Source organism: Rhinoraja longicauda, chromosome 7 (genome assembly GCF_053455715.1).
Source record: "Rhinoraja longicauda isolate Sanriku21f chromosome 7, sRhiLon1.1, whole genome shotgun sequence".
In the NCBI taxonomy this organism is placed as follows: Eukaryota; Metazoa; Chordata; class Chondrichthyes; order Rajiformes; family Arhynchobatidae; genus Rhinoraja; species Rhinoraja longicauda.
Genome location: NC_135959.1, coordinates 71,390,108 through 71,402,734, shown reverse-complemented (window position 1 = coordinate 71,402,734; position 12,627 = coordinate 71,390,108). Strand labels below are relative to the sequence as shown.

The 12,627-nt window shown below is 44.5% G+C and overlaps 1 protein-coding gene across 1 annotated transcript in view; it reads left to right on the top strand.

Annotated features, from left to right (window-relative positions):
- The window catches only part of dnajc3a (DnaJ (Hsp40) homolog, subfamily C, member 3a), a 71,534-nt gene extending 59,223 nt beyond the window's left edge, over positions 1 to 12,311 (top strand). Inside the window, exons 11-12 of the mRNA XM_078402826.1 lie at positions 2,208 to 2,356; positions 11,929 to 12,311. Coding sequence (XP_078258952.1) covers positions 2,208 to 2,356; positions 11,929 to 12,086 — 307 coding nt within the window. The 3' untranslated portion in view covers positions 12,087 to 12,311. The remainder of the gene's footprint in view (positions 1 to 2,207; positions 2,357 to 11,928) is intronic.
- Positions 12,312 to 12,627: the final 316 nt, after the last annotated feature.

The window sequence follows — 12,627 nt, the reverse complement described above, 5'->3', positions numbered from 1 at the left end:
TGACATTTTCGCCACCTCCAACGGGATCCCACCACTAGTCACGACTTCCCATCTCCACCCCTTTCCGCAGAGACCGTTCCCTCCGCAACTCCCTGGTTAACTCATCCCTTCCCAACCAAACCAGCCCTTCCCCAGGTACCTCCCCCTTCAACTACAGGAGATGCAACACCTGTCCTTGTACCTCCTCCCTCGACTCCATCCAGGGACCCCGACAGTCCTTTCAGGTGAGGCAGAGGTTCACTTACATCTCCAACCTCATCTACTCCATCTGCTGTTCCAAGTAATATATATTCCTTTATTTGTCCCACACCGGGGAAATTTGCAGTATTACAGCAGCCAAGTGGATAGCAAGAGAGCATTCAAGTGTGGACTGCATTCGCAGAGCAAGTGTGGACTCCTATCTATCGGCAAGACTAAGTGTAGACTGGGCGAATGTTTCGCTGAACACATCCACCCAGTCTGCTGAGGCTTATGTGATCTCCTGGTTGCCAAACACTTTAACTCCACTTCCCATTCCCACTCTGATCTATCTGTCTTGGGCCGCCTCCACTATCAGAGTGAGGCCAAATGCAAATTGGAGGAACAGCGCTATATATTTTGCTTAGACAGCTTTCAGCCCAGTGGTATGAATCTTGATTTCTCTAATTTCAAGTGGCACTTGCATTCCATCTCTCTGTCCGATGTTCCCCCACCCGCGGCATCCCATTAGTTTCACTGTCGTCCTGCTTAGTTTCACCATTTGTATCCACTCGTTATCACCCTCTCCACAGCCAACATTGGATGATTGTGGACTCTACCTTTCCTTGATCATGGCTTCTGGCTTTGATTTGTTCTTTTCATACCTTTCGTTTGTTCTTTCTACCGTTACATACCATTAGTTTCCCTCCATTGACTCGGTCTGAAGAAGGGTCTCAACCCGAAATGTCACCTATTCCTCCCCTCCAGAAATGCTGACCCGCTGAGTTACTCCAGCACTTTGCGTCTATCTTCGGTGTAAACCAGCATCTGCAGTTTCTTCCTACACACACTCAAAGCAGTTCCTCACCATGGACATTAGTGTCACCATTATTGTCGTAATTGAGGCATTTCAGCTTGCTCTTCTGGGGCACTGGTATTGTTGATACCTGTTTAAAAGGGACCTCAGTAATCAGAGTTTGAAGATGTCTGCAAAGATTTCAGCCACTTGGTCTGCACAGATTTGAAGAACAATTTGAAGTACTAGCAGGGTGCAGACAGTTCCGAGGTTTAGCTTTCCTTCGCGTCGGCCTCTGACTTTGCGTAGTAATTGCAAATATAGTTTATTTTTAAAAGTTAGGCAGCTTCTGGGACATTGAGTGATTTCCCAAATTATTCAAGGTAATATTTCTACTTGAATTTGTCAAATTAACAAGTATATAATGCTGTTAGCAAAACACAAAGGTGTTCACCAGATTGATTCCTGGGATGGCAGGACTTTCATATGAAGAAAGACTGGATAGACTCGGCTTGTACTCGCTGGAATTTAGAAGATTGAGCGGGGATCTTATAGAAACGTACAAAATTCTTAAGGGGTTGGACAGGCTAGATGCGGGAAGATTGTTCCCGATGTTGGGGAAGTCCAGAACAAGGGGTCACAGTTTAAGGATTAGGGGGAAGTCTTTCAGGACCGAGATGAGAACGTTTTTTTTCACAGAGTGGTGAATCTGTGGAATTCTCTGCCACAGAAGGTAGTTGAGGCCAGTTCATTGGCTATATTTAAGAGGGAGTTAGATGTGGCCCTTGTGGCTAAAGAGATCAGGGGATATGGAGAGAAGGCAGGTACGGGATACTGAGTTGGATGATCAGCCATGATCATATTGAATGGCGGTGCAGGTTCGAAGGGCCGAATGGCCTACTCCTGCACCTATTTTCTCCTGCACCTGTGGAAGGCAATGGGGACGGAGGAAGCATCCCGACCCAAACGCCATGTCCATTTTCCTCTGCAGATGTTTTGCACAGATTTCCAACATCTGCAATTTCTTGTGTTTACAAAATGCCCTTAACTGTACTTCCAGATTTGCATCTTTATCCCTTAAATTATTTCCGAAAAGACTGCACGGTTCAGCAATAGATCTTGCCAATCTTTTCAATGAAAGGAAAGCAACATTCAATGTGTATAACTTGTGCGGTTTAATCTATTAAACAGATCAATCGTTGTACTTAGTTTCTTTGAACTTTTTACTCCACAGAAATGCTAAAAAACGGGAGATAATAAAAGCGTACAGAAAACTAGCAATGCAGTGGCATCCTGATAACTTCCAGGAAGAAAATGAGAAGAAGCAAGCTGAAAAAAAATTCATAGACATAGCAGCCGCTAAAGAAGTACTCACAGATCCAGGTGAGATATTTTTGTTTTGGGCTTCTCCTTTCCTAGATATTTTATGTTTCCATTGTATGTTAACATTGGCTATGAGTCTGGGGTGACGAGGAAAATTGAGGCATTGGGCAAGAGTAAGGAGGAGGCATGGGACAGATGTAGGCCGCTGGGATCAAGTGTATTCCTGGAGGAGTTTCAGGAACTAAGGAACAAGCAAACAAGGAAATTAGAAGGGCAAAAAGGGGATGGGAGATGGCTCTGGCAGATAGCATTAAGGATAATCCCAAGAGATTTTCTAAGTACATAAAGGGAAAAAGGGTAACCAGAGAGAGATTGGGACCCCCCTCAGGAATCAAAGCGATCCACTCTGGAGCCAGGCAAGGTGCCGGAAGACTGGAAGGTGGCAAATGTGCCTGTATTCAAGAAGGGCTGCAGGGAAAAGGTTGGGAACGACTGGCCATTCGCGACACAGTCCAAAACAAGCATAAGCTAAAGATTGCTGCAATACAGTCCAAGGCTGGAGCTCTCTACCCGAAAGGGCGCCCAACACCCCTCCTTTATGGCATTTCATATCAGAGCAGACCGCGCCACTGCCCCCTCCCTGTGCCAACCATAAGCCCCCCTTGTCTGCAACATTTCTGCGCTATTCGCGGTGGTCTACCCAACTATTGCTCTTGTGTTTTGTTCACCAACGTTATGCTTTCCCATAGAATAGCCTGAGAAAGACTACGCTGGTGTGATAAGAGTCAGATTTTCTCAGGCATGGACAGGTGCAGAAAATATCTCCCACTTGTCTGGGAAACTGTTTGAATCTTTTTTGGAAGGGCTGCGGAATGCTGTGCTGCTAATTTAGCTGATAACTACATTTTACGTTTTAGCTGAAATTGTCTGTTTAACCCTTGCACAGCATCTTCTTTCTAAAGGTACGTCCTTTTATTCTAAGGCTATTTCCTCTAGTCCTAGACTCTCCCATTAGTGGAGACATTCTCTCCCCATCCACTCTGTCCAGGCCTTTCATTTTGCAGTAAGTTTCCATGAGGTCCCCCCTCATCTATCTAAACTCCAGCGAGTACAGGGCCCGTGTCATCAAACGCTCAACATATGTTAGCCCACTCATTCCTGGGATCATTCTTGTAAATCTCCTCTGGATCCTGTCCAACGGCAACACATCTGTCCTCGGATATGGGGTTCAAAACTGCTCACGATACTCCAAATGCGGTCTGACCAGTGCCTTATAAAGTGTCAGCATTGCATCCCGTATTTATATTCTGGTCTTGTCAAAACAAATGCTTGCTTTGCATTTGCCTTCCTTACTACTGATTTGACTAGCAAATTACCTTTTTGGGAATCATGCATCAGCACTCCCAAGTCCAATTACAGAATTCTCTCCCTGTTTAGAAAATAGTCTGCCTTTATTCCTACTACCAAAATGCATGACTCCACACTTTGCTAAACTGTATTCTATCTGCGACTTCTCAGTCCACACTCTCAACCTGTCCAGGTCCTTCTGCACAGTCCCTGCTTTCTCTACACTACCTGCCCGTCCACCTATCTTTGTATCTGCTAACTTGGCCACAAAGCCTTCAATTCCCTCATCCAATTCATTGATATACAACGTGAAGAGCAGCGGCCCCTGCGGGACACCGCTAGTCACTGGCAGCCAACCATGAAAAGCCCCCTTTATTGTCACTCTGACTTCTGTCCAGCCAACCTGCTATTCATGCTAGTATCTTCCCTCTAATGCCATGGACTCTCATCTTCTTTGGCAGCCTCACATATGGCACCTAATCAAAGTCCTTCTGAAGACCCAGATAAACAACTTCCACTGCCTCTCCTTTGTCCTGCTATTTACCTCCTCAAAGAATTCCAACAGCTTTGTCAGACAAGATCTCCCTTTCACAAAAAGTTGTTGACTTTGGCCTATTATATCATGTGATTCCAAGTACTCATCCTTTAATATAGACTCTAAAATCTGATCAACCACTGAAGTCAGGCTAACCGGCTGGTAGTTTCCACTCTTCTGTTTCGCTCACTTCTTGAACAGCGGAGTAATATTTGCAATTTTCCAATCTTTTGGAACCGCTCTTGACTCTGAATCTTGAAAGATCACAACTAATGCCTCCACAATCTCTAAAGCCACCTCTTTCAGAATCCTGGCGTGCAGTCTATTTGGTCCAGGTGACTTATCCACCATCAGACCTTTTAGCTTCCCAGTTTCCTTCTCCTTAGTAATAGCCAATCCACTAACTTCCACGCCCTGACTCTCTTGAATTTCCAGCACATTGCTGATGTGTTCCACTGTGAAGACTGATGCAAAAAACTTTTGATTCTTCTGCCTTTTCAGAAAGTAGTAAAGGCAGATACTTTCACAAGGTTTTGAGAAACACTAAGGCACAGTAATATTTCGGAGGTTAAAGAAGATGTAAAGTAATAGTTCTATTCAATAGTTGTACCGCTACAGAAGCCTAAGATACAATTTTAACTAAGCTGGTTATTTAACCAATTTTACAAATTTTACAAATTTAGAAATGCTCTTTGGTGGTATAGTGATCAGTATTGCTGCCTGTCACGTGAGAGGGTTCAATTCCCACCCGGGGAGATTTCTTTTAGGGTGGCACAACTAGTAGAGCTGCAGTCCCACAACAGCAGAGACCCAAGTTTAATCCGGACCTGTCTGTAGATTTTAGATTTAGAGATACAGCGCAGAAACAGGCCCTTCGGCCCACTGGATCCGCACCCCCCAGCGATCCCCGCACATTAACCCCATCCTACACCCACTCACTATCCTGCACCCACTAGGGACAATTTTTTACATTTGCCCAGCCAATTAACCTACAAACCTGTACGTCTTTGGAGTGTGGGAGGAAACCGAAGATCTCGGAGAAAACCCACGCAGGTCACTGGGAGAACGTACAAACTCCGTGCAGTACAGCACCTGTAGTCGGGATCGAATCCGAGTCTCCGGCGCTGCATTCGCTGTAAGGCAGCAACTCTACCGCTGCGCCACCGTGCCGCCCACATGGAGTTTGTATGTTCTGCCTGTGACCGCTTGTGATTCCTCTTGTTGCTCCAGTTTCCTCCAATAACCCTAAGGGTTTGTAAGTTAATTGGCCTCTTAAAAATTGCCCTTAATGTACAGGAATTAGAAAATTAGGTAATGTAGACCTATTACGTGCAGCTGTTTTGTGCTGTATCTCTAAACTAAACAAACTAGCCTGTTCAATATTTCCAACACTCCTTCCTCAGCCAATGTTTGTTTCATTATGCCCTTCCACTCTCGAATAGGATCTGCAGCGTTTTCTGATTGTACTTCTGATTTCATGTAATGTCTTTGCCAATGTTGATTTAGTGTTGCATATTAGCCACGTCTTATTGTAAGAGAATGGCATGCTAAAAGTAAATAAGTCTGTTCAAATTTTTAAGTTTATCTGAAATGAATATAGAACAGTACATCACAGGAACAAGCCCTGCAGCCCACATTGTCCATGTCGAACATGATTCATCTCTGCCTGACAAATCACAATCCCTCCATTCCCTGCATGCCCACGTGCTGATCTATAAGCTTCTATTGTATCCACCACCATCACCTCTAGCAGTGAGTTCTAGGCATTCTCCATACTCTGCGTAATGAAAAAACTTGCCCTGCTCATCTCCTTTAACCGTTGTTCCTCTCAGTCTGAAGAAGGGTCTCGACCCGAAACGTCACCCATTCCTTCTCTCCAGAGATCCTGCCTGTCCCGCTGAGTTACTCCAGCTTTTTGTGTCAACCTTCGATTTAAACCAGCATCTGCAGTTCTTTCGTACACTTAAAGCTATGCCCTCCAGTCTTAGAATAATGTTACTCTGTGTATATTATTGCAATTTGGACAAATCTTTAGGAAAAACTTCACATATTTTACTTTTGAGGAAAGTATGTCATGATTGCGTGAAAGTTTAATTTTGTATGTTTTCAATCCAGTGCACTGCACTTGATGATCATGTGGTTTTACTTTGTCACAGAGACCAAATTCAAATTGATATCTATTTTATGTTAGTGAACAAGCATGATCCCAAGCTTCCCAAGTCTGACACTTTAATGTGTAAGAAAGAACTGCAGATGCTGGTTTAAATTGATGGTAGACACAAAATGCTGGAGTAGCTCAGCGGGCCAGGCAGCATCTCTGGAGAGAACGAATGGGTGACGTTTTGGGTCAAGACCCTTCTTCAAACTCCAGTCGACCCAAAACGTCACCCATTCCTTCTCTCCAGAGGTGCTGCCTATTGTCTGACACTTTCATTATCTATCCCACTCGCTTTCAGCCCTCGGGTTCTCCTAACCTGTTCCAATAGGGCGGCACGGTAGCGCAGCGGTAGAGTTGCTGCTTTACAGCGAATGCAGCGCCGGAGACTCAGGTTCGATCCTGACTACGGGTGCTGCACTGTAAGGAGTTTGTACGTTCTCCCCGTGACCTGCGTGGGTTTTCTCCGAGATCTTCGGTTTCCTCCCACACTCCAAAGACGTACAGGTATGTAGGTTAATTGACTGGGTAAATGTAAAAATTGTCCCTAGTGGGTGTAGGATAGTGTTAATGTACGGGGATCGCTGGGCGGCGCGGACTTGGTGGGCCGAAAAGGCCTGTTTCCGCGCTGTATATATATGATATGATATGATGATAATGAAGCCTGAAGTAAGTTTGAGGAACCTGCACCTCATCTTCTGATCTTTGAATCCAATATTGAGTTTGAGTTTTGAATTTCTGGTATTTTTACTAAAGTCTTCCAGTTTTAAGTTGACAATTTTCAATAATGATTCCACTTTACTCCATTCATATTTATTACAAATTTAATATTTTGTTTGTTAGTCATACATCACAGAAACAGGCACTTCTGACCAGCTTCCCCATGCTGACCAAGGTGCCCATCTAGACTAGCCCCACCTGCCTGAGTTTGGCGAATATTCCCCTAGAACTATCCTATCCATGTACCTTTCCAAATGTCTTAAATATTTTTACAGTTTCTGCCTCAACTACCTCCTCCAGCAACTCATTCCATACACCCACCACCTTCTGTGTGAAATGGTTGCTTACCTTTCCCCTCTCACCTAGAACCTACATTCTCTGATTCTTGATTCCCCTACTCTGGGTAAAGGACCCTGTGCATCTACCCCATCTTTTTAAATAGAGGCAAAACCTCCAGACTTCTGCCACCTCACCTGTACATAATGATGACTCGTATCTTAGCCAGGACACATGCAATCTCTTCTATCTGGCTTCCCAGAGTATCTTCAGATATATTGATTAGGCCCATGAGATTTGTCTACCTTCACATGCATTAGGACGTTCAGCACCTTCTCGACTGTAATACCAACTGCCCTCAAGCCATTTCAGTTGACTGCCCCAAGTTACCATGGATTTCTCAATGGTAAAATCAGAGGAGAAATACTAATTGAGGACCATCACCTGTGGCTCCACACAGAGAAGATCGCTTTGATTCCTGAGGCCGTTATTCTCTCTATGGTTACCCTCTTTCCCTTAATTGTACTTTAAAAATCTTGTTTGAATATCCTTAATATTATCTGGCAAAACTATCTCCTGCCTCTTTTTTGCCCTCCTGATTTCCTCCTTTTGGGTGCTCCTCTTTTTCCAAAACTCCTCCAGGGATCCACGTGTCCAGCTGCCTATACCTGGCCCATGCCTCTGTGGAAACGGACCGTACACCTACAACCCTTTTTGTTTTTAAAGTTACCCCTCGTGTTCCCATTAAATTTTCCCCCCTCACCTTAAAACAATGTCCTCTGGTTCTTGATTCCCCTATCTGGGCAAAAGACTGTACCTCTCGTGTGTCTATTCTCTCATGATTTTGTCCACCTAGGAAGATCTCCCCTCATCCTCCTGTGCTCCTAGCCTGCTCAACCTTTCCCCAGAACTCAGTCCCTCGAGTCCTGGCAACATCCTGGTAAATTGTGTCTCTCATCATTATTCCTGTAACATGGTGACCAAAACGAAAAAAACAATACTCTAAATGTGGCCTCACCAATATTTTATGACCTCCCAGAGCCTCAATTTCTCTCATCATCCAAGCTTCCTTATGTCCACCTACCTTGCCCTTCACTCTAACAGGAACATGCATGCCCTGGACACTTGTTAGTACATGTTTAAAAGCATCCCTGAAACTGCCTGCAATCTCCTAGCATATTTGCTCTTCCAATTCCTGTTGACTATGGGGCTTGTAGTACTCTGCTAACAAGGTGCTCATCCCTTTTTTCTTTCTCAGCTCCACCATATAGCCTGGACGAATCATCATAATGTAATCTTGGACTACTGCCCTGACTTTCTTCATCACTAAAGCCAAACTCCATCCCCCCACCCCCTTTTACCCCATCTCTATCTCTCCTGTAGCATCTGTTCGCTGGAACATTAAGCTGCCAGTCCTGTCCCTCTCTTAACCAGGTTTGTGTGATGGCTACAAAGTCCCAGTCCCCTATCCATGCCCTGAGTTCACCTGCCTTGCCCTTCAGGCATCTCTCAATACAATAAGTACAATTCAAAGCAACAGACCTTCCTCGCTCCCTGCCATGCTCCTGCCGATTCTGCCCACTGAACTTTCTTTCATGACCCTCCATACTGACTTCCAGCTTTTCACCTGCCTCGGCTTGCATCGGGTCCTGCTCCTTGCAAATCTAGTTTAACCCACCCATGTAGCAATACTGAACCTGTCTGCCAGGATATCGGTTCCTCTCCAGTTCAGATGCAACCCATATCTCTTGTGCAGGTTTCCTCTGCCCTAGGAGAGATCCTAATGGTCCAAACATCTGAATCCCTGCCCCCTGCACCAACTCCTCAGCCACGCATTCATCTTCCCTATCTTCCTGTTCCCATCATCACTAGCACCTGGCACTGACAATAATCCACAGATCAATAATCCACAGGGGGTGGCGCAGCGGTAGATTTGCTGCCTTACAGCGAATGCAGCGCCGGAGACTCGGGTTCGATCCTGACTATGGGCGCTGTCTGTATGGAGTTTGTACGTTCTCCCCGTGACCTGTGTGGGTTTTCTCCGAGATCTTCGGTTTCCTCCCACACTCCAAAGACATACAGGTTTGTAGGTTAATTGACTGGGTAAATGTAAAATTGTCCCTAGTGTATGTAGGATAGTGTTAATGTGCGGGGATCGCTGGGCGGCGTGGACTCGGTGGGCCGATGGGCCTGTTTCCGCGCTGTATCTCTAAATCTAAATCACCACCCTGGAGGTTCCCCTTTCAGTGTTTTACTTAACTCCTTGTACTCATTTTGCAATATCTCATTACTTGGTGTCCTCTGCAAATGTACTAACAATGTTAAACACGTTTACATTCAAGTCATTAATGTATATAACAGTATTGTACCCAACTCCGAGCCCTGTGGTATCATAGTGGTCGCAGACTTCTAATCAGAAAAATGATCCACCAGAACATTTGAACCTTTCTCCAAGCTAATTTTGAATCCAAATGACTAGCTCACCCTGGATTCTGTGCTACATAACCTATAAACCCAGCCTACTGCACAGAACCTTGTCAAAGACCTTGTTAAATGTCCATGCAAACGATGTCCCCTGCCCCAACTTCATCAAGCCTGAGTGATCTTTTCAAAAAGCACTCAGATTTGTGAGACTTGATCTCTCGCACGTAGTCATGCTGACTATTCTTAATCAGTCACTGTCTATCCAAATACTGAAAAACTACCAAATCTTAGAGTCATAGAGTGATACAGTGTGGAATCGGGGCCCATTGGCCGAACTTGCCCACACCGATGAACATGCCCCAACTACGATGGTCCCACCTGCCTGCGTTTGGCCCATATCCCTCCAAACATGCCCTATCCACGTACCTGTCTAACTGTTTCTTAAATGTTGGGTTAATCCCTGTCTCAACTACCTCTAGTAGCTCATTCCTATGCCCACTACCCTTTGTGTGGAAAATGTTACCCCTCAGATTCCTGTTAAATCTTTTCTCCTTCACCTTAAAACTGTGTCCTCTGGTCCCCGACTCCCCTCCTCTGGGCGAGAGACTCTGCATCTTCCCGATCTATTCCTCTCAAGATTTTATACACCTCCAAGGAATAGAGTCCCAGCCTACTCAACTTCTCCAGATAGCTCAGACCCACTAGCCCTGGCAACATCCTCGTAAATCTTCTCTCTACCCTTTCCAGCTTGACAACATCTTTCCTATAAAAAGATACACAGAACTGAACACAATACTCAGGATGTGGCCTCACCAACTTCTTGTACAACTGCGACATGACCTTCCAACTTCTATACTCAATACTCTGATTGATGACGGCCAATGTGCCAAAAGCCTTTTTGATCACCCGATCTTCCTGAGACTCCACCTTCAAGGAATCATGCACCTGCACTCTTAGATTCCTCTCCTCTACAACACTCGGTAGAGCCCTACCATTCACTGTGTGGGTCCTGCCCATGTTAGACTTCCCAAACTGCAACACCTCACATTTCTCGGGATTAAATTGCACTTTGTCTCAAGAGGCCAAGTGCTAGGTTTGAGGGTAAGTGTTGAGTCTTTGACTCTCGATTCAAAGCCTCAACACTTACTCTGAATTCAATTAAAACTTTCATTTATTTTCAAAAAACGTCATCTGCCCAAGCAGCTATTTTGTCATTTGGAATTTCTAGTTCGATACCTTCTTATTATAATAAATGACATGATTGTATTCCACTGCTGCATAGAGATGCATCCGCTTTGTAATCTCAGACCATAATGTCTGTAAATGAATCTAATCTTTGAGAGAATTTAATTATTGTTAGTTTATAGTTCAATTGCTTATAACTTGGGTGGTGCAGTGGCAGAGTTGCTGCTTCACTGTGCCAAGGATCCGGGTTCAATCCTGACTATGGGTGCTGTCTGTGTGGGCTTTGTACGTTCTCCCTGTGATCACGTGGGTTTTCTCTGGGTGCTTCGGTTTCCTCCCACATTCCAAAGACGTGCAGGTTTGTAGGTTAATTGGCTTCGGTAAAATTTTAAGTCTCTCGTGTGTAGGATAGTGTTGGTGTACAGGGTGATCTCTAGTCGGTCCACACTCGGTGAGCGAAGGGCCTGTTTCAGCGCTGATTTCTAAAGTCAACTCTCAATCTTTGGATCAAAAGAAGGGGAAATCATAATATTAGGATCCTTCCATGGTGGGTGGCACGGTGGTGCAGCGGTAGAGTTGCTGCCTTACAGCGAATGCAGCGCCGGAGACTCGGGTTCGATCCTGACTACGGGCGCCATCTGAACGGAGTTTGTACGTTCTCCCCGTGACCTGCGTGGGTTTTCTCCGAGATCTTCGGTTTCCTCCCACACTCCAAAGACGTACCGGTATGTAGGTTAATTGACTGGGTAAATGTAAAAATTGTCCCTAGTGTGTGTAGGATAGTGTTAATGTGCGGGGATCGCTGGGCGACGCGGACTCGGTGGGCCGAAGGGCCTGTTTCCGCGCTGTATCTCTAAATCTAAATCTAAACTTTATGCACTATTGTGATTTTGAAGTGTGGCGACTATACATAAAACTAAACAGTAAGTAAAGTAAATTTTATTTCGAGACGGGTTGTTGTAGTTATACTATTTTGTTTCTTTATTCCAGAGATGAGAAAGAAGTTTGATTCGGGGGAGGATCCTCTGGATCCAGAAAATCAACAGGGTGGAGGTGGTCAACACTTTCATAGATCTTGGAATCAGTGGCAAGGGTTCAATCCTTTTGGCTCAGGAGGACCTTTTAATTTCAAATTTCATTTTAACTAATTCTTGAGTATTGGCTGCTCATTTCTGGAAAGGACTTCAGAAGATCAAGTGTTGAATGTAATGCCAGAAACCCAGTCTTCATATTTAAACAGTGTAACCCTTTTGCTCAGCCAAAAATGTCCAGCATATAGTATTTTACAGATGTAAGAGTTTTGAAATATTTTCCTGAAAAATAATGAAAAGCAATGTACACATTTAATAAAGACAATTGCCTTACAAATCTGACCCCACTTAAAACAATTTATTCTTCTGAATATTTTCTTATTGCGTAGGTGATGTGAAAACGTCTTCAGCAAAGTAACAAATCATCAATGAAATATGGGATTAAGTGGCAATAGTACCATCGATGTGTCTTAGTAACTAGACCAAGGACTATTTGAATAACGTCTGATAGGTTTGAGGTGGACAGTGACACGCCAAATTAAATGTTTGACCTTTTTGTATTGGGAAAATTCAGAGTAGAGCTTGCACTTTTTAAAACAAAGTAGTATTCATTTGATGTAAAGACCTAAAGAGCTTACCTTTTTACATGCACTTAGGA